General features: G+C 49.5%; 7 protein-coding genes across 7 annotated transcripts; 4 read left to right on the plus strand and 3 right to left on the minus strand.

Annotated features, from left to right (window-relative positions):
• Window positions 1-1,832: 1,832 nt before the first annotated feature.
• On the plus strand, window positions 1,833-3,468 carry AO090005000420 (sugar transporter family protein; the record flags this gene model as incomplete). The annotated part of the gene is made up of 3 exons (XM_001817436.3): window positions 1,833-2,027; window positions 2,077-2,751; window positions 2,812-3,468. The coding sequence occupies 3 exons, from the start codon at window positions 1,833-1,835 to the stop codon at window positions 3,466-3,468; spliced, it is 1,527 nt and encodes a 508-aa protein (XP_001817488.1).
• A 1,936-nt stretch (window positions 3,469-5,404) lies between these two features.
• Window positions 5,405-8,884, plus strand: AO090005000419 (GPI inositol-deacylase; the record flags this gene model as incomplete). Its single annotated transcript, XM_023234109.1, has 6 exons — window positions 5,405-5,770; window positions 5,840-6,689; window positions 6,872-8,108; window positions 8,156-8,321; window positions 8,378-8,604; window positions 8,653-8,884. The coding sequence occupies 6 exons, from the start codon at window positions 5,405-5,407 to the stop codon at window positions 8,882-8,884; spliced, it is 3,078 nt and encodes a 1,025-aa protein (XP_023088953.1).
• Window positions 8,885-9,587: 703 nt separating this feature from the next.
• AO090005000418 (DEAD/DEAH box helicase) lies at window positions 9,588-11,635 on the minus strand (the record flags this gene model as incomplete). Its single annotated transcript, XM_001817434.1, has 2 exons — window positions 9,588-11,324; window positions 11,384-11,635. 2 exons carry the CDS (start codon window positions 11,633-11,635, stop codon window positions 9,588-9,590), a joined length of 1,989 nt encoding a protein of 662 aa, XP_001817486.1.
• Window positions 11,636-11,916: 281 nt separating this feature from the next.
• AO090005000417 (uncharacterized protein) lies at window positions 11,917-14,070 on the plus strand (the record flags this gene model as incomplete). Its single annotated transcript, XM_001817433.1, has 1 exon — window positions 11,917-14,070. The coding sequence occupies one exon, from the start codon at window positions 11,917-11,919 to the stop codon at window positions 14,068-14,070; it is 2,154 nt and encodes a 717-aa protein (XP_001817485.1).
• A 487-nt stretch (window positions 14,071-14,557) lies between these two features.
• Window positions 14,558-18,111, minus strand: rscE (putative RSC complex subunit (RSC8); the record flags this gene model as incomplete). Its single annotated transcript, XM_023234110.1, has 3 exons — window positions 14,558-16,009; window positions 16,058-16,569; window positions 17,985-18,111. The coding sequence occupies 3 exons, from the start codon at window positions 18,109-18,111 to the stop codon at window positions 14,558-14,560; spliced, it is 2,091 nt and encodes a 696-aa protein (XP_023088952.1).
• A 2,108-nt stretch (window positions 18,112-20,219) lies between these two features.
• Window positions 20,220-20,720, plus strand: AO090005000414 (uncharacterized protein; the record flags this gene model as incomplete). Its single annotated transcript, XM_023234111.1, has 2 exons — window positions 20,220-20,279; window positions 20,331-20,720. The coding sequence occupies 2 exons, from the start codon at window positions 20,220-20,222 to the stop codon at window positions 20,718-20,720; spliced, it is 450 nt and encodes a 149-aa protein (XP_023088951.1).
• A 519-nt stretch (window positions 20,721-21,239) lies between these two features.
• Window positions 21,240-23,990, minus strand: AO090005000413 (putative sister chromatid cohesion factor (Chl12); the record flags this gene model as incomplete). The annotated part of the gene is made up of 2 exons (XM_023234112.1): window positions 21,240-21,672; window positions 21,733-23,990. 2 exons carry the CDS (start codon window positions 23,988-23,990, stop codon window positions 21,240-21,242), a joined length of 2,691 nt encoding a protein of 896 aa, XP_023088950.1.
• Between the last annotated feature and the right edge of the window lie 529 nt (window positions 23,991-24,519).

Consider the following 24,519-nt stretch of genomic DNA (forward strand, 5'->3'; position numbering starts at 1 on the left):
TAGGTAATCTGAGGGACCATGTGTTGATCTAAATTCTTGGAAAGTTAAGTGACTTAGCTCACTACAAGCACTTTTTCTCTCTCCATCCAACTGAAATACCAACACGAGAGTTATATTGTGCCGTAATATGGTTCCCGTTGTGTCACATGAAGTGCGCATAACGTCCAAACACGAATGCATGCTACGGTTTGGCGGAAATGCAGATCGGCATCTTAACAGTCTTTATTAATCCGGTTTGCGACCAACGACGTGGTATCACATCGTGGCCTGTCGCTTGGCATTAGGTCACATAGAGTCCCGAGTGGTTGGTACCAACCACCAACTGTATAAAGCGATGATCTTGAGTCATGTCCTCCAGGGTTGGGGACAAAGGAACTGATAGCATGATTGACAGGCAAAGATAAAATCTACGCAACCCTAATCCACTAGCCGAAGCATGATCAAATTAGTGCTCTTCCACTAGACTTAAAAAAGTGATGTAACTCAAGTACGCACCGTAGCATAAACCTCGGGATTGTGTGCGAACACGAAGTTGTCCGGAAAAGCTTTCCCCCCCCGGCTGGGCCGGCTGGGCAAGACAAAGCCAAGAGGGATTAAGAGGTTCTGGGCGGGAAACAAGAGTTGGGTCTAAAGAAAAGAAATATACTTCGGCTGTTCCGTTAAGACATGTGCCTAGCCGAGTACAGTAGTAAGTTTGGACCACGAAATGATACATATACCCGTGCGCTTCGGGAAGCAAATGCCGTCGTATCACATGGCACATACAGTGTCCTCAACATGCGAGTGGCTTTGGACTGCAACCATTCCGGTAGCTGAGAAGCTGTTTTGATTGTGACCGCATCTGTGCATGCCGTTGTGGGAAACTCTCCAATCCGGTCGGGCCAAGGCCGATATGCTGTGCGGATGGGTCTCGTGGGATAAAGCCGATCAATCAAAGTGAGCTCTTTATCCTTGGTTGTGTGGACTAAATGGTTGACTGGAATGACTAAATCCGCTAGTGAGCTCGTACCCCGCGGCGAGGACCATGGCTAGGGAGTAAGCACCGAACCCCCCAGCTAGTTGGTTCTCTTTGACGCCGGTGGCGGTATCGGAATTGGAAGGAGAAGGGCGTGCGTATCGGTACCGTTGAGATAACCAAAAAAGAAAAGGAAGGGTGAGAGGCGATTAAAATGGTATCAAACTGGAGAACGACATACATCCGACTACACGAATACCGAAAATCTGGAGATTAAGATGAAAACGTGGAGAGGACTTGGCACGGTCTGGAGTAAAAGCTTGGCGATGTGACGGGTACTAAAGACAGAGATCAATCCATGGGTGAGCTGAGCCTACCCGTCAGATGATTGAGTCCATGATGATCCGAGCCATCATGCATGGAGCCAGATATTGGTTTTTTTTCGCGCAAGGAGTATGCATTTCATAACTCGGACTACTGTCCTCTTCCCGTTTTGCAATCCACGGGTCATCTGTTCCACAAGACTTCCATGCTCTTGAATAGGAAATAGGCTCCCCAAGCGTCACCACAAGTCTTTTACAACCTCATCCCGAGGTCGACGATCGGCAACCATCCCGGTGACAAGGATGGAAAGGAAATTCTGCGGGGCCCCTCCTTAGCAGTATTTTGGGCGCAGAGCCCTGAATCCTTCTGTTACGGGCCCTGTCGGAGATTTAAATCGGAGATCTCTCTCACTCCCTCGCTTTTCTGGAAAGAATTTCTTTTTTTTTCTTTTCCCTTTTCCCCAGCTTCCCACCGATCCAGTCTCATTTTCCTATACGCGACTTCTTTAATATCTTCTGTCGTTTCTTATGCTGCCTGGCTGGCTTCTTTCACCATGGGGGCAGAAGCTCATGAAAAACGCCCTGGCGGCAACCACACTCCGCCACCAGATAACGATGAGATGGAACACATGAGCATAGGAAGGTATCTCTGGACAAGATTGCCGACGCTGGTACCACCGATGAATCCCGCTCCTAATCCATTTAAGGCGCTTGCTCTTCTCAATAGACAGCAATGGCTTTTCTTCACAGTGCGTCCGCCGACTTTAAGCTTTGCTGGGCACAGTTAACCGCCTCTAGGTCGCGTTTCTAGGCTGGTCCTGGGATGCATTTGATTTCTTCACGGTTTCTCTAACAACTTCTCAATTGGCAGAGGCCTTCGATAAATCCGTTTCCGATATCACCTGGGGAATTACCCTCGTACTCATGCTTCGATCCGTGGGAGCCATCACCTTCGGAATTGCCTCTGATCGCTGGGGTCGAAAATGGCCGTTTGTTATCAATAACGTCCTCTTCATTGTGTTGGAGTTGGGCACTGGTTTTTGCCAGACCTACAAGCAGTTCTTAGCTTGCCGCGCTCTCTTCGGGATTGCAATGGGCGGTCTCTATGGAAATGCAGCGGCAACGGCGCTCGAGGATTGTCCCTTGGAAGCGCGAGGCATCGTGTCCGGCCTGCTCCAACAGGGGTACGCATTCGGTTACCTGCTGGCCACTGCATTCGCGCGAGGATTAGTCGATACCACTCCTCACGGATGGAGACCGCTGTATTGGTTTGGCGCCTGCCCTCCCGTTCTGATTATTCTATTCCGATTGTGTCTGCCGGAAACCAACACATTCCTTCAACGGCAGGCTACACGAGAAGAGGTCCGAGGTGGAGTAGCGTCATCCTTTATCGCAGAAGGCAAAACAGCTCTGAAGCGGCATTGGTTGCTCCTTATTTACCTCGTTTTGCTGATGGCGGGTTTCAACTTCATGGTAAGCCCATGCTCTGGATGACCTAGTTTGAGAATCCCCCTAACATCTTTGTTCGTGTAGTCGCACGGATCCCAAGACCTTTATCCGACCCTTTTGAAAAGCGAGTTTAGCTTCTCTGCCAATGCAGTGACCGTTACTCAAGTTGTCGCTAACCTAGGCGCTCTCACCGGTGGGACGCTGTGTGGTTGGGCGAGTCAGATCTTTGGGCGTCGGTTTTCTATCATCGTGATCAGCATCGTCGGTGGTGCGCTTCTATACCCCTACACCTTCGTCACCTCGACCAACGTCATGGCTGCGGCGTTCTTTGAGCAGTTCTGCGTGCAGGGCGCATGGGGGGTGATCCCCATCCATTTGATGGAGCTGTCTCCAGGATCAATTCGCACTTTCACGGTAGGAACGGCCTACCAGTTGGGCAATCTGGTCTCATCGGCCAGTTCCACGATTGAATCCACAATCGGCGAGCGCTTCCCCCTGCCACCCACTGAGACGGAAAAACATCGATACCAGTATGGGAAAGTTATCTGTATCTTTATGGGCTGTGTGTTCGCCTACACAATTATAGTGACCTTCTTGGGACCGGAGCGACTGGGCCGTCAATTTGATGTTGCGCATGATACTGATATGGCGGAGGTGGCCGCCCATCGTGGGACGACTACGGTGGGGGAAGGTGCCGAGAGCGATGTGGAGAAAGGCACTGTCTCCCGGATTGAAGGCTAGTTACTGCATGTTGGGGTTGAATATACGTTATGGTTTGACAGGCGTAGACAGATAATTGAAACTTCTTCATTTGGTAGGTGTTACTGTTCTATAGACCATGGATGGGCTGTAAACACACTTTAATACGGTGTGGATTCATCCGATCTCTAGCCCGCCCGGTATCTTCTTCCCTGTTATCTGATATGTACAGTTTCTTTGTCCCCCATGATCGCTTTCGTAGGCAGCGCGAAAACTAGACCTATGGAGAGGTATATAAACGTTAGTAAGATCTTATCATGTACAATACATCACTTCTAATGACCTTGTGGGATGGAACGTGGCATCTGAATCTGCTTAATTGTTTATCTTATATGGTCAATGCTCATGAGAGTTGGTCACATGGAGGGTTCTCTTCATTCGCCGCGGACGAGTTATGGAGCCTTTAAAAAGGAACAACGTTAGTACTTACTACATGACACGTCAAGCGCCCATCCCATCGGAAGAGCTCGAGTAAGGAAAGTTATGTACATACATACCAATCGCTGAGGTCGGGGGAATTTCCTCCCTTTTTGTATGACGGGCATTTTTTCCCAAACAAACCCCGCATTCTTACGGTCAAATCATATAAGGTTATTGCTGACAAAAGATGTCTTACGTTGCTCTGTCTTACAACATGAAGAGAAAGTTGGCCTTGATTGGCCTTGAATTATTGAGGGGGGGTACGGGGATGGCGTGCTCTCTCTCTTCCCTCTCATTCATCAGCCTCCGATTAACAAACACTATGATACTCTACAACTTAGATTGATCCCTAGTCCAAGAACAGTATCTTTATGCTATGATCGGGAGTGGATTCGTGTCAATTGCACCCTTCGAACCTTTTAAACCCTTTAAACCCTTTAATCCGTCCCACGCACTAAGGAAGGATGACGTTGTCTTGATACCGTAATTGAGATGCCTTAGCTCTCCGCATGCCGCTCTATCGCTAAGGTGCGATACCAAGAATCACTAGAAAGATTAATCATTGGAGGAGCTCTCGTTTGCCTCTTCACTTGATTGTACGAGATTGTAGAGAGACAAGTGATTAGTTAAATAATTCAAATTAGTATGAACCAACGAGAGATGGTGCCGCGTGCATCCGCCAAGTGGAAGGCCGGAAACGGGTTTTCCTTGTCGTTAAGATAGAGTATTGGTTTATCGAGTGGGATCTTAACGTTACGCTCAACCTCACCCCTTCCTCTCCAGGGTGATCGCTGTTCTTTTTCTTTTTCTTTTTCTTCTTCTCTTTTCTGATTTTTCTTTTCCTATCGTTCTTCCTGGTGGTGGTTCTGTTTGATCACTCTTCCGTGGTGCAGGTACAATTGATTCCCTTACCGTGCATTCCTTTTCTCCTCGGTCGGCCTGCCGCTCGTTCGTTTCCCTCTGGTCTCGGCCTCGTTCCCTAGGGGCCTATTCCGTACGTACTTTGGAAAGGTAAAAAAAAAAAAAAAGAAAAGAAAATTAATTAAATTAAGAACGGCGCAACCAACCACCGATCTTTCTACCCCGGTCGGTTCATCGGTTTCCCTTCCAATTACCTATCGGTTCGAGATCTTGTACATTCTTTGTCTCCTTGTTTCTTATCCCCTGATTACGTGCCGCTGTCGCTAGACTCGCCCCCGAAGTCTCCGAACTTGCGATCGATCCGCCCCTGCGTGCTGGATGAGTACGACGACTTCCGCCGCTTCCAATGCACAGACGTTCGTCTGGCTCGCCTGTCGAGGACGACGCTGAAGATTCCTTAAGCTCTCGAATCCCACCAGAGCCAAGTAATGGTCCTAATGTCGTCGACACGCCGGAAAAATCGCGTTCGCAGGTAGCCCGCACAGGCACCAGCATCGACCTCCGGAGAGACGCCACGGGCGCCTCAACCCCCAGGTCCCGAAATTCGAGCATGTGGAGGACGCCGCCGTCCTCATCGATGACCTCAAACCCTCCGGATTGCAAGTCGTCCTCCGTCATGATGCCATTGGCCTCTCAGCGTCTACCCATAGAGGCGTCGCCGGACCATCAGCGCCGGTATCGACCGTCCCGCCTCCGCAGTCCATGGCCGTGTTCCATTCTGACAGCCTTCACCACCCTCGTCGCTTCGATCTTCCTCTTTTTTATTCTCCGCTCATTCGCTCTTCGTCAGACTGGTGGAGATGGCTGTGGAGTACCGGTTATGAGCCCGACATTCATTCGCATGGTGGGGTTTGACACGGAACATACGCGCTTTGCCAGCAAATATAATCTCTATCTCTACCGGGAAGGAGGTGTTGATCCATATAGTCAGGAGAACCTCGGGGTACGTTCACTCTGTGTGACCTTTCCCTACCTTCCACCAAATACACTGCTAAACGTCAATGCGATATAGTTGAATGGAGTCCCCGTCTTGTTCCTTCCCGGAAATGCTGGAAGCTACCGGCAGGTCCGATCCTTAGCCGCCGAAGCGTCGAGACACTACTACGATGTCGTTCGTCATGATGAAGATCGTTTGAATGCCGGTACTCGGAGCTTGGATTTCTTCATGATCGATTTCAATGAGGATATGGCCGCCTTCCATGGACAAACCCTCCTCGACCAAGCCGAATATGTCAATGAAGCTGTGGCATATATTCTGTCGCTTTATCATGATCCGCGACGTTCGCGAAGAGATCCGGAACTACCAGATCCGAGTGCAGTTGTCCTGGTTGGGCACTCTATGGGTGGCATCGTTGCGCGGACAGCGTTAACAATGACGAACTACCAAGCGAACTCCGTCAATACGATTGTTACCATGTCAGCTCCCCACGCGAAACCTCCCGTCTCGTTTGATTCGGATATCGTTCAGACCTACAAGCAAATCAACGATTATTGGCGGGAGGCCTACTCGCAGACATGGGCCAACGACAATCCTCTGTGGCATGTGACGCTCATTTCCATTGCCGGCGGTTCGCGCGATACTGTTGTGCCCTCTGATTACGCCAGCATTTCTTCTCTTGTTCCTGAGACTCACGGCTTTACTGTATTTACGTCCACTATTCCTGATGTCTGGATCGGCATGGACCACTTATCCATCACCTGGTGCGATCAATTCCGGAAAGCCATCATCAAATCCTTGTTTGAGGTTGTCGATGTCCGACGCGCAACACAGACGAAACCGAGGGCGGAGCGGATGCGGATTTTCAAGAAGTGGTATTTGACTGGAATGGAGACCGTGGCGGAAAGGACGCTTCCGCGAAAGGGTACTGTTGTCCCGTCACTTGATTCTGCTAATGGCTAACTTTCTTTTATTCAGAACCTAATACTCTTCTAACACTGGAAGACCAGTCTAACACGATTTTATCGCAAGGCAAACGGCTCATTCTTCGCGACTTAGGCCACCGCAGAGGCCCGAACGTGCACTTATTGCCGATCCCTCCACAAGGCGTATCCGGAAAGAAGTTCACTCTTCTTACAAACCAGCAATTTGATAAATCAGGGGATCATGGGAGCTTGGAGGTTCTGTTCTGTAGTGTGTTCCCTCTGCAAAATGGGAAACCTGCAACGGCATTTTCGATGAACATGGATTTTTCCGGAGGTACCTCAGGCTCAACTCGTCTCGCCTGCAAGAATGCTGCCGAGGATGGAATTCACTTGCCGGCCTCAACACCCTCGTCGAAGCGTCCTTATGACCGAGTTCAGCCTTTCTCTTACCTCCAGTACGATCTGGAGGATCTCGCAGAGCACCAGTTTGTAGCCGTCGTGGACAAAGCAAACTCGCCCACTAAGGGCTTTGTGTTGGCCGAATTCTCAGATAGCTCGGACTCTGTGATCAGGGCTCGGTTAGGCTTGGGTAGCCTCCTCAGTGCTGGACTGAAGGTGCGTCTGCCAGCCAACCGTCCCATGCTCACGGAACTGCAAATTCCCGCTGTGCACTCGAGCTTGCTGGACTACAGACTCAAAATCATCCGAAAGAATCATGGGCAACAGCAAGAGCTGTTCGCTCCCCTTTTGCGACAATCTGTGGCAGATCCGCATGAGTCTAAGTTCTTCGTCAATGTCAAAAATGTCAATGTGAACTTACATGGTCTGGCGCCCTTTATGCCTCCGCCCCTCCGAGAACAAGCGACATTGGGTGGTGTTTCTTTTCACCTTTGGACAGATCCAAGCTGTGATTCCACGATTGACATTTCTTTATCGGTGGATATTGCTGGTAGTCTCGGCGAGCTAGTAATGCGGTACCGGACCGTGTTCGCTGCATTTCCGCTTCTTGTTGTTGCCCTGGTCATGCGTAAGCAATTCCAAGTGTACGACGAGACAGGCTATTTCATCACATTTGCCGAGGGCTTGGACAGTGCACTGCGATCATCCCTTCCCATGCTCCTTTTAGCTATGTCACTGCTCGCATCCTCCCTGGCGACATCTACAAAATTGCCGCCTACTGACGACCCATTCCATTGGCGTACGAACTCCACTGAATCACCAATTGACTTCACCAAGAACGATCTCCTCCTGGGCTCGCAGGACGCTTTCTTCTGGTTTTTGGTGCCAATTTTCGGCCTGATTAGCGTCGGAGTGTGTCTCGTGATCAACTATGTAGCTCTCGCTTTAATCTTCCTTCTCACTTCCATCTACGGATTCCTTAGAAGCAAGTCGGGCTATATTCGACGAGATGAGAAAGGGTACGTCACAAAACACCTAAATAGTTTCGTCGACTAACTCCACATAGCAATCTCCCTATCTTTTCTTCTGCAAGTCCCAGACGACGGCTGGTTAATTCGGCCATTCTATTGGCTCTCGTGTCAACGGTCATTCCGTACCAATTCGCATACATGGTGGCGTGCATTGTGCAGTTAGCTACCAGTGTCCGGGCCAGCTGGCATGCGAAGGAAGCTGTAAGCTCTTGTTCCTTCTTTTCTTGCCTCTATCCAACAATGCTAATAGCTATCAGAAATCCACAACCCACTATAACTTCGCCAACTTCGCTTACTCGATCTTCCTCCTGATGCTGTGGATTCTGCCGATTAACGCTTTGGTTCTTCTCGTCTGGGCTCATAATCTAGTTGTGCACTGGTTTATGCCATTCTCGTCGCATCATAATGTGCTATCAATAATGCCATTTGTTCTCCTCGTGGAAGCCATGACTACTGGAACTATGATTCCTCGGGTCACCACACGGTAAGCCCCCAGCCTCAATGCATAACGGACGGCAACTGATGGCTATAGGTTTAAACATGTCACCTCTATGCTCTTCTTCTTTATTGCCATATACTCAGCGATCTACGGCGTCTCATACGCCTACCTCCTCCACCATCTCACTAATATCCTCGCCGCCTGGCTAGTGGGAATTTACTTCTCTGCCAGCGGTTTCTCACTCTCACGACTGTGGCGAGTCCTAGAAGGGGACGAAGCGGTACAAAACCCTGCATCAGGAAGCCACACGAAGAAAAAGCCATAAACAAACCCCTTTTACTATTTGTCATTTTCCATTACTATCTGTTCTATTCTTTGTTGCATTTTCAGGTCTTAAGACACATATTTAAACGGAGTTCACACCAGGGGCGGTATGTCATTCGCCGAAGAATCGGCCTGTACAGGATCTTGTTTCTTATTTGATTTTTCCACCCTTTTAGTCGAGTGAACCAGACAATTCCGTAATGCGAAATGTTCTCGGCATCAACTCGAACTCGTTCCCGCCACCATGCTCCTCCGTACAAGCATTGCTACACCGTCATGGTTAGCTATATCTGCCCGCCACCTTTTTTTTCATCCCTTTTTTATTTTACATCCTAAAGTTTGTATATACGGTTGGATCTGGATATAGATCAAAGGTGTCTAGAATATAGTATACATAATTACCTCGTTTATGATGATGACATGCTTAAATTCTTCTATCCGTACATCAACTAAGTGAATCAACATTCAGCCTCTTGATGGTTTCAATATTGTAAAATCTTATCAAGTAGCCTCCGGTTTGCGAAGAGCACCCGATTTGCTGACTACAGAATCAAGATACTAGCCAAACTTATATTCCATATCATCTACCAGAACCTTGTAAGTCGCAGTCATGGACCGTACATTCCCATATTATAATACATGCTATAATACATGCTATAATACATTTGACCTGAAGGTCTAACACCCGAGAATCACGATGATAATCACATTAAAACAGGCCCAACCCGTACTCTCTCCCTAGCTCTAAACGCTTCTAATTCTTTAGCTTTCTCATCTTCTTTCCGTCTTCGACCAGCCTGCTTCTCGAACCTTTTCTTTCCACCGTGCTTCAGCTTCGTTATTAAATCCGCCGCCTGACCCTTAGTTAAATGTTCCGGCCGGAGTGCATCCCTCCGTATTTTAGCCTTATTGAGGAAGTTCAACTGCGCCCAGGTGGCAGGCCGCCGACGCCAGGGTTGTAGAGCGGAGATATACAGATCTTCAAACTCGGAAGCTGCGAAGGTGTCGGCTGCATGGACGGCGGATTCGAGGTCCGGGCCCGTGGCTATTAACCGGGGCCGGGTGTAGGTGTTCTTCTCTGTGGTGGGGTTTTTGTATACTTGGACGTATTGGACTGTCCAGAGCGGTCTTTGGGGGTCATCTTTGGGTGATTTGAGGTGTTCGTCGGTTGATTTATCAATTGTGATCCAGCCGGTTGAGTCGGAGAGGATGTATTTGTTTTCGTCGATGCGGACCCAGGCGTTGCGGCTTGATGAGCGGATGTATTTCTCGGATTTCATGTCCATGATTAGGTCGTATATTGTGTCGTACTTGGTGAAGGTTAGGTTTATGTCGTCTAGTGTGTCTGGGCCTGGGGAGTTGTCTAGATCTGTGGATGGTGATGGGTCACTTTCTTTGTGCTTGAGGTCTTTGCCGTTGGCGTTGGCTAGGACTTCGTCTGGGTGGAGGCCGAAGAGGGTGGGTGTGGAGAGGACGCCGGTTTCCAGGGTCGCGACCATGTCGATGATGTGGCAGTCCTTTTTGCCTGGGTGGAGACGTAGTCCGCGGCCGATCATTTGGATGAGGAGGTTGCGGGAGCGGGTTGGTCGTGCGAGTAAGACACAGTCGATGTTGGGGATGTCAGTGCCTTCTGTGAAGAGGCCGCAGTTCAGGAGAACGGGGTATTCCTGGTCTCTGAAGCGTTGGAGCTGGTCGTCGCGGACTTCCTTCGGTGTCTTGCCCGTGAGATAGCGGGCGTCAACGCCGGCAGCGCGAAAGGTCTCGGTGAGCTGCTTTGTGTGTTCAACATCGACGCAGAAGACTAAGGTTGATTTGCGCTCTTGGGCATTTGCTAACCAGGCGTGCACTGTGATGTCATTCGTCCTGTCGGTGTTCACTGCTTTTGAGAGCGAGCCGACGGCGAAGTCGCCGAAACTGTCCTTCTTCACGCGGGACAGGTTGGCTTCGGATTGTACGGTGGTGAAGACTGCGTTGGCTAGCCATTCCTCGTCAATCATGTCCATGTAGTCTTTATGGTAGACAATGTGATCGATGGCCGCGCCTAGTTTCAAGCCATCGGCTCGCGATAGCGTCGCCGACACGCCGACTAGCACCGGCGAGTCGTGCGATGTCTCGTTCAACCCAAAGTATTTGAGCACTTCTCGGTAGGACGGTGCGACTATATGGTGGGCTTCATCCACGAGGACAAGTTTGAACTGTTTCGGGTCGAATTTGGCTATACGATCTCCATTTGTCAAACTCCGAATAGAAGCGATGACGATGTCTGCTGCCGGTGAGGCTTTGCTGGTGCCCATTTCAATCTCAACGGTTCGATCCGGGTAGGCAAGACGACAATGCCGGGCGGCCTGTTCGACTAGTTCGCGCCGATGGACGAGAATCAAGGTTTTGTTGTCTTTTTCATTTCGCGGAGGTATGCGGCCGATGAGCTGTGTAAAGATCACCTGGTGAAAGATATCGTCAGGGGAATCCGACTCTCAATACTGTGTAAGCTCATACAAACCGTTTTCCCAGCACCCGTCGCAAGTGAAACTCCAAGGCGTTTGTGGCCCTGATCCAAATTATCAAGCACCGATTTGATGCATTCTTCCTGGTAATCCCGAAGGACTATAGCGGGCGACTCGCGCGCGGCGGGGACAGAGGAGCTGAGGCGGAAGTGATGTTGAGAAGGGCCAGGCCTCCAGGAAGTCCTATGGGGTCTCAATAAGAGACGCGAAACGGGGACCCGTCCCAATTTCCCACGAACACACTCCATCGAGGTGCCAAAGGACTAAGTCGATCGTTACGTAGCTGACCTGCTGCAAGTCGTGCCGATAAGTTCGGCGGAAGAAGCAAACAGTGCAAACACCCTTCTTATCTGATAGAAATATTTCTACGGATCCCCTCGAAGTGTCGCATTCTTCTCCCTGCTTTTTCCAGAGGTTCTCGACTCCTGCCTTATACGATGTTTAATTAGTCGGTCGATGCCGGGCATGTTTCCGCCATTTTTCCAGAGTCCATGTCAATGGTGTGCCCCTCTGGACCTCCAACCCGACAATGAGCAGTTCAAGCCTCTACGAGCCAGAGGAAGATGATGAAGCATCTGATTCCGATATCGAGACGGGAAATACGCAGTTCACAGAACCCCCCTCGTCTCCTCCGAGTCACAGAACCAGATTGTCTTCTCCTCCCAAGCTCGATGGAAGGTCCTCATCCAGACCGGCGCAGACGCCCAGAAGGGTCTCTCGAATGCAGATGCTGGAGCATCTACAGATGTTGCTGAGCAAGGAATCAGTGGAAGCATATTCCGATCTACTCGCGCAAACGACTGACGATCATATGTCCGTCGAATCGAAGCCCGGCAGCGGAGAATACCTACCTACCCAGGCTGGGATCGTATCTTGGGCACCGAAAGAGAAGGAAATATTCTTCAACGTCCTTGACAGGAAAGGGAAAGATGGTATCCGCGAGATAGCTGGTGCGATTGGTACGAAATCAGAGCTGGAGGTCCAGGAATATCTTAGACTCTTGCATATGAGACTTGAATGGCAGCATAGGGAGGAAACACACAGCAGAGCAATCGTCCTAGGCGATGTGCCCGCGGCGGAGGAAGTAAGTAGCGAATGCTGCGACTTCCTCGATGAGTACTCTAAGCTACTAGTACTCAAAGAGCAGCAAGATGAAGATGTTGCCGGAAGACAGAGGCATCACGATTTGTGGATAATCGATCGAGACAAAGCAGAACTAGTAGAAGAACTAGAGTCGCAGGATCAAAAATCTCAACCCGACTCAAGCATTTACCACACAGCCAGTCTACTCAACATCCCGCGGTGGATACGGCTCTCTGAGCGCTTGTTCATGAACTTTGGGGGCGCAAGACTAGAAGATAATTGGACGAATATAGCTTACGCAGGCGAAGCACCGGCGATAACTGCCGACGCGTTAGCTGAATTCTATACTCTCACCGTAAGCGTGACACGCCGTTTAATTCAGTCGACCCTATTTTTCGCCATGTCAAGACTGCGCAACATGAGAGATACGGGTAATAGCAAGGCCAAGGTAGTCAAGCCGCGAGACGTTAGGACCGCGCTGGACGTGCTGAAGATGAAACGAGACGGATTTGATTACTGGACTGGCGTAGCACGACGGTGCTGTTTGGATGTTTCGGATTCTCGACATCGAAAAGGATGGAAAGCCGTTCGCCTGAGCCATGACGAGGTAGAAGATATGTTGTCCAATAGGGTACCCATCGATGCAGAGTCAAATCGGAGCACGTCTAGACAAATGGCGCAAGGAAATACTGACGGTGAAAACACTGACGGTGATGAGGATAATGCAAGTGACAGTGGGAGCGAGTCTGATCCCAAACGTTCCCCATCCCCATCCGCACTCTTATCACCAGAAATCTCCAGCGATGAAGATGAAATCCCATCGGATGCCGAAAATCAACACGCCGAGCTAGAAGACCAAAAAGCCAGTTGTCTTGGAGAGCTAGAACTTTGGAAAGCTTTGGACCGGCCAGCGCCGGCTTTTCTCGTTTCAATTAAGGATGAGAATCAGGAAAAGAAAACGCGCAAACCGATGGGAGCGCGCAAAACGCAAGAAGAGCTTACAGACTGGCGTGAAAGGACACTATATCGAAGCGATTGGGAGGAGTATGGTCACGAAGTTTATGATATCTATGAAGAGATATCCGAGAACCGACGAAAACGAAGGCGTCTTGACAATTCCCGGGATCCTTCACCTGTCCCAGCCGATGATGAAAACAACCAAGCAGATGGATACAAGGTTGAACCAACCGCTGGTGAATATGACGAGGACATCAACCCTGGTGCAGATGACCACAAAGACATAGAAATGGACGACGCAACCGCCCCAGACCAAAACACCACTATCCCCCAAGATGAAGAAGATCCTGAAATGAACAATACCAGAATCACACAAACAACCAATCCCAAAACAAACCAGAAACAAACGAACGAATCAGACTCATCCTCACCTACCAACACAAACCTTGGATACCGATCACCTATACTGACCCGTCGGAAGCGCATACAACCCGAGCCCAAACAGGAAGAAGAAAGCTCCTCTTCTAGTTCAGATGACGATCTTCCTGCAACCCGAGAATATCCGTCCTCAGAACAAGACGACGGGGACGGCATGCCCCTATATTCACAGCCGATGAGTCCGGCTAACTGGCCCAGCGATTGATTAGATATTCGTCCATTTAATTTGCTATATAATGTGGCCCATCTTTCGCTCTCTGGCTTTTTGTATGATATATTTGTATGATACCACACAAAGATGTTGGACACTAGACATTTTGCGCAAGAATTAACAATTTAACGATTTCATTTCACCTCGGACTAAATAAGAAGGTTGAAATAGATGAACGCGGCAAATACTCTAACTCCAGAACAGTTGCGCCTTTTCCAAGCTGAGCAGCAAGTCAATAGTTAAACCCAAACCCCAATCATTCATCCATCAATCAATCACCCAAACGGCCTCTGCGAGGTACACCTCCAATCTTTGTCCTGGTATCTGGTCCTTCGGCCCTGGAATATTTATGGTACAATACATGGATATTATAAATGTTAACCTGCGAACGTCCCTGTTGCATCGTAAGAAATTTATTTCATATTTTTTCAAGATGGTTTTCCATTTACGCATGCCATTGAAGGAAGGAAGCTTCCACCCATTACAGGTCCAGGGTCTTGTAGTCAGCACCTGCCTCCGCACTCAAAGGCTGCACGCCAGCCCGAGCATCACTGCCTGCAGGCTGGAAGTTGAAGCGGTTTCCGATTCCTGCCGTCGCGGCCTCGCCAAGCATGTTGTTTGCGTCCTCACCGGGTCCCTTCAAGCTAACCGCCTGGAGAGTATCCTGGACTTCTTTTACACGCTTCTTGAAGGCCATCCGGTCCAGGAAAAGCTGCTGGCGAGCCAGTTCAAGTTCCCGGCGTTCGGCCTCGATAATCTCTTCCATCTCGTTGAACTGCTGCAACTTAATCTCAAACTTCTGCAGAGTGACATTGACGGCAGCAGAGACTAGGCGGGTCATCTCCCGTTCCTCGTGAGACGCAAGAGCACCAGCACGAGCTGCTGAGGTGGCAAGTGCGACTGTAGGCAGAGAAGCCTTGGACTGCTTATCAGAGCTGGAGGTTTCTACAACCTCGGCAGTAGAGGCATCCACATCCATGGAATCCTCGGTCTTCACTCCAGAACCCTCTTTTTCCTTGCCCTTCTCCTGACTCTTGTCAGAGCCCTTCTCAAGTTGCTTCCGAAGCTCCTTACGGATCTCATCCACGGAGCGACCCGCCGCAGCAGCGGCCACAGCAGGCTCTGCCATCTGTGCCAAAAAGGCGACTACTGACAGAACGGGGTTCTCAGACTGGCTGATGGGCTCCCGCCCACCAGCGGTCCGCATATCGGGCAAGTCCTCAACATATTTGTCCTCAATCTCCAGTTGCAGGAATTTCATCACACATTCTTCCTTCGTTCTGGTGCCAACATGGTTGGCAATTTGCTCCCAATTCTCATCAAAATTCTCCAGTCCTTCGAGGAGCAGTACAAGTTCGGAGTCGGACCAAGGAGCATCCTTGTCTGGAACCACTGAATACGCGTTGTCTTCGAGTTTAACGAAATCGGAGGCGCTATGGCTGGAAGGCATGCGGCCTTGTAAGAAACAGTTAGGGCAAAGGTCATACTTCGAATCGGGGGCAGATGCGTTAGCGGTGGCTGGGGTCGACTTCGCATAATGGAATCTGAGTCGGGTACAATCGATGCCGCATGAGAAGCAGTGGGACTTCTTTCTGGGTTCTTTGGAAGCGGTCTCCATTGCCTTCACCGCATCACCCGTCGCACCGTTGGTGGAGCCGTCGCCATTTGTCTGCTTCTCCTTATCCTCAGCAGCAGGAGTGATCTCCTTGCCCTTATCGTCATAGACGTTGCGACGGATCTCGAGGTTAAGATCAGCCTTTGACGCTGGGGCAGCTGAAGCTGCACGTTCAGTGGCCGGTAGAGGCTTTCCGGGCTTGACAAAATGGTTTGGCCCGGGTTGAAAGGGTTGAAGGCCGCGCGGGGTATCAGCAATGACTCGGAAATGACCTGTAAAGGGAGGACCAATATTTGACGGACGGGTTTGGGGATCAACCTTAAAAGCGTCAGCAACGAGGCATAGATCAAATCAGAAATTACTCACTTGGTAGTTAATCAAGCCCCACTGTTCTAAGAACGAGTGAACACGCATGATCGCGCACACATCTCCAGCAAGATTACGGCGGCATGCGGTGACTGTGAGATATTCGATAGGGTTCAGTCTGTAGGTATTGATCATGAAATCGCGATAATCTTTATAGACTGCGGGTGTCTTGCTTCGGTTCCTGCCATTGAAAAACTCCGCGAGGGCCTTTTTCTCGATCGGATGAACGGTGTGCATGTCGAACCACGTGGAATAACTGGGAAGGATAATGGCATGTGTTTGCGAAACAAGATGTGAGCGCGCCGAAGATTCGATCGACGACTTGCCTTGTCCAGACTGATCCTCTGTAGCACCTTCGGCACCTGACTGCGCAACGCCGTCGGCATTTTCGTCAGCGCCCTCGCTTTCTTTTTTTGGCTCAGTCTCGGTGCCGCCCATCTCTTCATCCTCCGGTTCGCCTTCGGTGTTCTGAGCTTTGGGTGAGGCCGGAGCGTCTAGAGGATTATCAGTCCCTGAAATATTCAGTTTTCCATTTTCTTAAGACTCTTGACGCGATTGCGATTCGGAGCATAACATTGCGAACGTTGACAAACTCCGCATTCTGTTAGGGGAGGGAGGTCAAACCCACCAGAAGGGTTAATCACTTCACCTGGAGCATCTTGGGTCGCAGTCGCGGAGTGAATATCATCGACAGCGCCGCTTGAAATGACGTTACTCTCTTCCATGTTGATAAATGGTGGTCAGAGAAGGATACGGAGGTCGCAGGCAGCGGAGCAAGGGTCTCTGCTTAGAAGGCCAATGGAGGCGAGTAACAGGGTGCGGATGCAACCCTTAATCAACTGGTCTATCAATAAGTGTGGTAAGCTGAGCCTCCGGGATAAATAGCGGAAGTGACACCAAGCGGAGAAGCAATAAGGTGACGATGAGGAAGATGGCTTAGTAGCGGTGCAACTGTCGCGACACGGCCGTCGCTCCAAAAGTTCGTGCCAAGAGCCTCAGGTACGCTAGCCACTTTGGGAATAGGCGTTCTCTCTTCTACTCTGTGCTTCCTACCTCAGCTCTTACTTCCTACTTCCTACTACCTACTCGGAGTAATATCTAAGTAAGATTTAACAAATACTTTGACCATTTACCTTCCTTCATGTAACTGATTATAATAATGGAGATTCCCTCTTACATCGGTACAATCTTTAAGTTACTTCTATCTCTTCCTCGGCTGACATAGTCCACCGGACTTAATACTATAATTTACCCGAAAGCTCTCGATCATGAACCATAGCACCATCAATACTATCAATTATAATTATAATGCAACTCTGAGTACAGATTTCATATGCTATCTTTCGAGCAAGAACCGGCTAGCTCTTTCAACCACTTCCCTCCCTTCAAGGATGCGTCATTTTCGAGGTTGCCTCAGCCTTCTCCGCCAGCGCTTTGGCAATGGCAGGTCTAGCCTTGATTCTCTCCAACCAGGCATTGAGATGAGGAAAGTCCTTTTCCAGATCAAATGCATCTCCGGTGATCCAGGGAATGATGCCGAACCAGGGAACGAAGGAGAGGTCGGCATAACTGTACTTGTCGCCGACCAGATACTCACGGTCTGCAAGAACATTGTTCATCGTTTCCGACACACGACGGATTTCGTTGACGTAGCGCACCCGGGCGCTTTCGACCTTCTCCGGGTGGTATTTGGTGAACCATACTGCCTGGCCGAAGTAGGGGCCCTGACCCGACATCTGGAAGTGGAGCCATTGCTTGGCGTGGAAGTATTCAGGAGTGCCGGCTTCGAAACTGAACTTCTTCTCTTTGTCGTAGGTTTCAATCAAGTATTCAAGGATAGCACCCGACTCCCACAGGGTGATTCCTGTGTTGGGATCCTCGATGGCGGGAACACGGCCGTTGGGGTTGAGCTTGAAGAAGGGCTCACTCTTGATTTCGGCGAATTGAAGATATTTGTATTCGTAAGGAACATTAAGTTCGTTGAGGAGCATGGCCACCTTCCAGGGGTTGGGACCGGCGGAATGCCCATGGAGGATAATAGGCTTAAGAGACATCTTCACTGGATACTCTGATAGGGGAGTGGGGGTAAATTGTTGTTGTGTGTTGAGGGAAATAAGGGTAGTGGTTTGTAGCAATGTGGTACGACGATAGGTATTGCCAGGGAAGCGTGAGGTATATGCCTCTTTAAATAGGATCGCACGACTTCCGAATAGTAGGTTGTGGTCACTCCGCAGTGGATATTCAGCATCCACTCAGAATTAATTGAATCATGGATTCGGGTGGTTTGCCGCATAGCTGTCGTGCGCTGACAAATGCACCTTGGGGAAGGTATCCAGTTGGCCTCTCGTTGGCATTATCAATCGTCATGCCTGTCCACATTGATCGACTATTGGAGGAGGATATCTGTTCGTCTTCTTACATCGAACGCCATCGAATGAAGCCGAATTTGTCATCGGTTTCACTGACAGACTTTCACATCTGCTTTGTAATCAACTCGGAGATCATGGGTTACATGGTATTAGCTCGAGGTCCTGGCAAATGAATCAAAGTGAGGAGCATGTAATGAAACCGGTTATGGCGCCCATTTATCATATCTATCCGCTTTTCAAGTGTTGGTGTTGATTTTGAGGGTAGGCTTTGGATAATAGTCAAATAACATCAACCCTATGACTCTCGGCATGTTCTGAAGTGATCCTTAGCGACGAAAGGTACTATTGCAAAAACAACACCCAAAGAGGAAGTTAGCTATGTAGTTAGGTTTTCTTCCTCTTCTTGCTCTTGAACTTCTCTGAATTGCGTCTTCTCACGAGATAAAAGGAATATATGATGTGGTTACTATTTAGCGGGGCTGAATTTATATATAAATCTGAACACAACCATGAAACGTCAACCAATCACAACCCCAGTATACAATAGGACACTGACACAACCACATACAGCTATAAACTGGTCGAACCAACACAAGTTCCAAGCATGTATGTAGAATTATGTTATGCATGCATGAGATCGCTTAGGACGAACCCAGCAACATCGAATGGGACTGTGCAATTTCAACTCCGACTCATGGTGCACAGATTTTCATCATTCCCTGTCCGCCACATGCTTGTTTATTCTAAAATTATCTCCAATTTCTTAATTTAACAACTCAGCTCTATCCTCTTCCATTTAATCCGAAATGCCCTCATCTTTACACGCCAACTCCGTGTCCTTCTTCGATAGCTATCGGAATGAAAAGTTCGACGTCGGAGTTCGGAATAGCGACATAGATCGGAGTACGCCAAGACCAAGACCATTCTGGCCACACAGCCATAATAGAACTATTCTATATACGTAGAACGGAGTAGACTTGCCTACAACACTCTAAACGTATCCAGTAACCGCCTTGAATGAAACCATATGCCGGAACTTCAGATCCTGACGTACGCAGCCATGAAGCCTAAGGCCCATCCTGAGTCACGCCCGGAATCCCACCAATGACCGGCCACAGCAAACCGAGCAAAGCAGACAAAACCAAACTCTAGATGAATGACTCCAGATCCCAATTTCTCGGCAAGTGGAGTCGAGACCCCGACTGTCATAAAGGGAATGGATTACAGTTACCTAGACTGCTCCGATTTCTTAGTAAAAAGAAGGAAAGAGGCCAGACAATGGTACAAACCGCTCCCACGGCATCCAATGACATACCCACTTGACCAAAACGGGTGCCCTACAACTCTCTCCCCGACATCCAAACAAAGCTAGACAATACGAAACGACCACCACCACCTCCCAACTCTAAGCAAGATTCTAGACTGGATTCTGAGTAATTCGGATTCTACCCGAAATAACTTCACCGACTTCGTGTTTGTTCACGCCCTTCGCTTCTTGGTATACCAGAAGAGACTGGTCTTGTGGGGTGGACACGAGCAGCCATGACGCATTTTTGGCATCTCATCAGGCACTCAAGCCGCCTGTGGAGCCGTGAAGATAAAGTATGCTTGGTTGGAGTAGATTGCTAAGCCTTACAGCTAATCGTTGGGGTGGGTCGACTTTCATGCTTTGGCGCTTGTTTTTTTTTTTTTTTTTTTTCTATTTTTTTAATTTTTCTTTGGGGTTAGTTATTGTACTCCGTAAGGCGTCGGAGTAAAAAATGCGTAGTACGGTACGGAATGGAATATAAGGTATGGAGGAGGGAAGTGACTGTATTGGGAGGGTATATATAGACCGTGTACGATCCTGTTTGGTATACTTTTTTTCAGTCTATCATCAATCACTTATTACTCTTCACTTGAAGAATAAAATCGAGTCACTGTTGACTGGAACTACTGCTATATCTACCGAGTACTCTATCAAGATTCTTTCCAAACTATACAAAGCAAACCAAAGAACAACCACAAACATTCCTCTCCATCAACCAACTTTCCCAAAGACCTCCTCTTCAAGAGAAACAATGGCCTTCAAATCTCCCAAGTCAACCATCACCGTCTCAGACGACGCGGCATCAACCCACTCCTACCTTTCCACAACAACAACCCTAAAGGGCACCGACGCCGAACCCACCAAGAAGAAATGGCTCTCCCTAAAGAAGACAGAGAAGACGGGCACCTCCACACCAAAGAACACCGCACGTGCCGAGAAAGCGCTACACTATGAGGCCATGGCTTTTTACCTTGGGCATCGGTGAAGCTGCAAGGGAGATACATCAGATCCGGCAAGGAAATGAGGGGATTATTGAACGGAGCTAATGCTGGGGATACATGACAACTCAATTGATGACGTACCGTACCCTTTCTGCCTGGTGCACCTTGGGGACTTGGCTTGGTTTTGTGCTTTTGTTGGGAAAAATTGGCGTTTGGGAAGGAGTGTTAGATTGCATGATGCGCTGTGTTTACGATTATGAGCGCTTTGCTTGAGATTCAGTTCTTGTTCATGTTGTTTAGTTCATACTACGTATTGGTATGTGGTGATCGGTTTCTCTGTAGAGGGCCGAGTGCTTAATGGGTTATATCTGTTATTTCACGATTAGGAAACTTGAATCATTTTGTTCATTTGAATAGAAGACGAGCATACCTTGGCAGCCATGAAGTACGTTAGCTTCAAGACATTACTAGTGAAGTTTCTATGAAGTCAGAGTTTAGAACCATCATCCAGTCATGACCGTTTCGTATTAAGACTATGTAATTAATCCTTAGGCAGCCGTGTCCTACAGTCCCGCTAGCAACTCGCTCATTGAGATGGGCTTTCGCACAGCATTGGAGAACCCGTCGTGATACGTCACCCAAACCTTTCTGCCGGCCTTTGAAGCCTCATTCTGCACTGGACCCTCGTGTAAGCCTCCAGGCTGCGGCGAAGGCTCACGGATTATCCGTCCGAAAAAGTCGCGTTTGATGCCAGCTTCCCGGCCTGATCTTTTTGCCCCCTGCCCCTCGTCCTGTGTCTGGCCGTCTGCAGACTTACCGGCTGATTTTTTGGGGCCAGTAGTGGAGCTCAATGCTTCGGTTTGTTTTCGTACAGTCTCTTTGCGGTACTCCTGGTCAAGGACTTGGCGAACAGCATAGCGCACTGGTGCCGCGCCTGTTGTCCCTGTTGATGAATGTCCTTTGGTTTTCGAAAATGTTACGAGTGAATCCAATGGACTGTTGAACAGTTAGCCTGAATATCTCGAAATGAGGTCTAGATGCAGTGGTGTAACATACGGCTCCATGCGATATGCCCATCCCCCGTGCGCCCCGCCCTCGCCCTCTACTCGCACCTTTTCGAATGTCACACCCAGTCCCGTCATGACACGGACGGCTGCCTGCACGAGAGCCCGCTCGCTTTCTTTACGCACACTGGCCGTGCTCCTCTGTTCCCCACTTCCTCGTACAACAACCGGTTTTACATCAGGCGACAACATCCGCATGAGGTTCGGCACGAGGTCGGTGACCAGACAGTCGGTAGCTCGGAAAAGCCGTAGCATTGGAGCAGTTAACGAAGACTGAAACCCATTGACAATTGCACGGTTCTGCTTTAGAGCCTCATTAGCTGCAAACTCTGCCCTGGGTCCAGAGAAAGGATGTTCCTCTTCTCCCTCATCGTCAGGCTCATTACGAGTGCGCTTGCCATAGGCGGAAGCAAACAGATGGTGGAATGCCACCACAGACTGGCTGAGGTACGGAGTGAGTTCCCAATCCTGATTAGAGAAAACTTTAGATGAGATAGTATCATGAAAATGCAGCCAGTCATAGGCGTTATTGGGCTTAGAGAGGAATGTGTCGTCCTGATATGTCTGCAGGGGATATGAAGTAAAGCACTCTGTGACACAGCGGTCGTAGTCGCCACTAGCATCAACCATCTCTCGTAGTCTGTTAATAGCATAGCGCTTTTTGAGGTCGGCCACACCCACAGGAGTCTTCGCGTTGTCATCGAAAGGATCACGGAAGGATTCGGCGTTGATAGGGACGTCTGCAAAACCAGCTCCTTCCGTAAATACACGCTCGACAATGTCGCGCACGCCTCCACGGTTTAGGCCTTTGAAGAATGAATTACCTCCTGCAGCCTCACTCAGAACATTCTGTTCAAGCCATCTTCTCGTCAATCGCATAGACTCCACGCTCTCGTATTTCAGCTTATGGGCTACCCATTCAGCAGCGACAAGGACACTTCGAATATCGCCTTCGGCCGTTCCGCTGTTTTTAAAGTTGGCTTGCTTCCTCCGGGCAACGCCCCACGACGCTTCACATAGCCTTCTCACTCCGTCGTTATCGGCGGGAATGCCTTCCAAGTTGAAGATCCCCCTCATGCGCGAAACCACGTTCTCCAAGGGTGCTTGACGTACATGGATCATTTCAGCAACAGAAGACGCCCTCAATGGCCGAAGGCTGGGGTGGTATACATCGTTGCAAACCAGAATGAGGGGCCGCAGGAAGCGGAAGTTATCTCCTTTCCTTTTCCTGCCCGCCGTGTTTTGTTCCGATGAGCGTGCCGCATTCTTCTGGTCAAGAAGGACTAGGTCAATCAATGCTTTCATGAAACCTCCCTCACCACCGCTACCAGATCCACCAACAACACCGTCTACCTCGTCGACGACAACGCAGACTGGCCGCGCTGCTTTTCGAACCTTTTTCTCGCCTACCTCCACGTTCATTCCCTTTACGTTCTCCGTACCGAGTGCATCTCGGATCCTCCCTTTCACCACGTCCTTGCTTCGATCATCACTAGCATTGATCTCCAACACTTCATAGCCTGCTTGTTTGGCACAAACATGGGCTAGTGTTGTCTTTCCAAGACCAGGGGGACCGCATAGCAACATGACCTTTCGGTGCGGTCGTTCCTCCTCATTCCCGGACTTTTTTGGCTTCGACCTAGCCAGGTTCGGATAAACAATAGATTCCCATCCTTTTAGCCAGCGCATGACAGATCGGTGCGTTCGTTCGTCTCCTATGAGCTCGGTGAATTTACGAGCCCTATATTTCTCGGTCCACATTATTGTTGCTGCTTTCCTATCTCTCTGGTTCCCCTCTGCGGCCTCAATTGATTGCCTCACTGCGGGGACAGGTGGGGGTCGAGACGTTTTTGACTGCTCGGCCTCCTGTGCAGCTTCATCCATAAGTCTATGTATATCAATACCATAATAACTCTTTTTAGCTCTCCCTGGAGCCGTAGTCGAGCGGCCGGCAACAAGTCTTTCGTAGGAAACAGGGGCAGCAGTCTTCCTTAGCGCAACATTGTGCGTCTTGCCCGAGCAAGTTTTTATCTGAATTGATAGAGGCTCCCTTCGTGGTAAACTGAAAGATGTAGGCAATGAAGTAACGGGAGCGGTAGTTTGGGGCTGTATCGAAGTAAACGTAGAGGTAGAGGTCTGAGCAACCTGAGAGAGATTCACTGGTTCCGTCGGCGCAACAGGTGGTTGTTCGATAAGTTGATCTTCGATTTCAAACTGGCTCCGTAGATGGGCATCTCCAAATGCGTCCATCTCATCCTCGTCATCATCATCATCATCCAAGAACCCTCCCATAATCTTCTGCCGCTTGGGCTCCCCCGACTGAGTCTCTTCTCCATTCTTCCTTTTCTGCGGGTCCGTCGGCGACGGAGCACTCGACGGAAAGACAACAGGCGACGATATAAACGGCATTTTGGTGACGGGAGGCGAAGACGGTAGAAATACTAGTGGACGAACAGGCGAGTTCAGGTTCCCCAGTTGCGGCTTTCTGCTAGGTTTTGTCGGAGTTTCTAGATTACCGTTAGAATGCTTCGCATCACCATTACCTTCCCATGCGACAGCATACCAGGTCTTATATCCTCGTCACTCCGAAACACGTCTGAGAGATTCCAAGCCCGGTCTAGAATCACAACCTTATTGCGGATATGTTCCTGTCGCTGTAGATGTATAGCCTCGAACTCGTCGGAGAAAGATTCGGAGGGCGGGAGTATATCTATATCGTCTGGTCCCTGGGAGTGGAGGTGTATGGCGGGATCAAACGACGGTGGGAATGACGACGGTG

Source organism: Aspergillus oryzae, chromosome 1 (assembly GCF_000184455.2).
Source record: "Aspergillus oryzae RIB40 DNA, chromosome 1".
NCBI classification, from domain to species: domain Eukaryota; kingdom Fungi; phylum Ascomycota; class Eurotiomycetes; order Eurotiales; family Aspergillaceae; genus Aspergillus; species Aspergillus oryzae.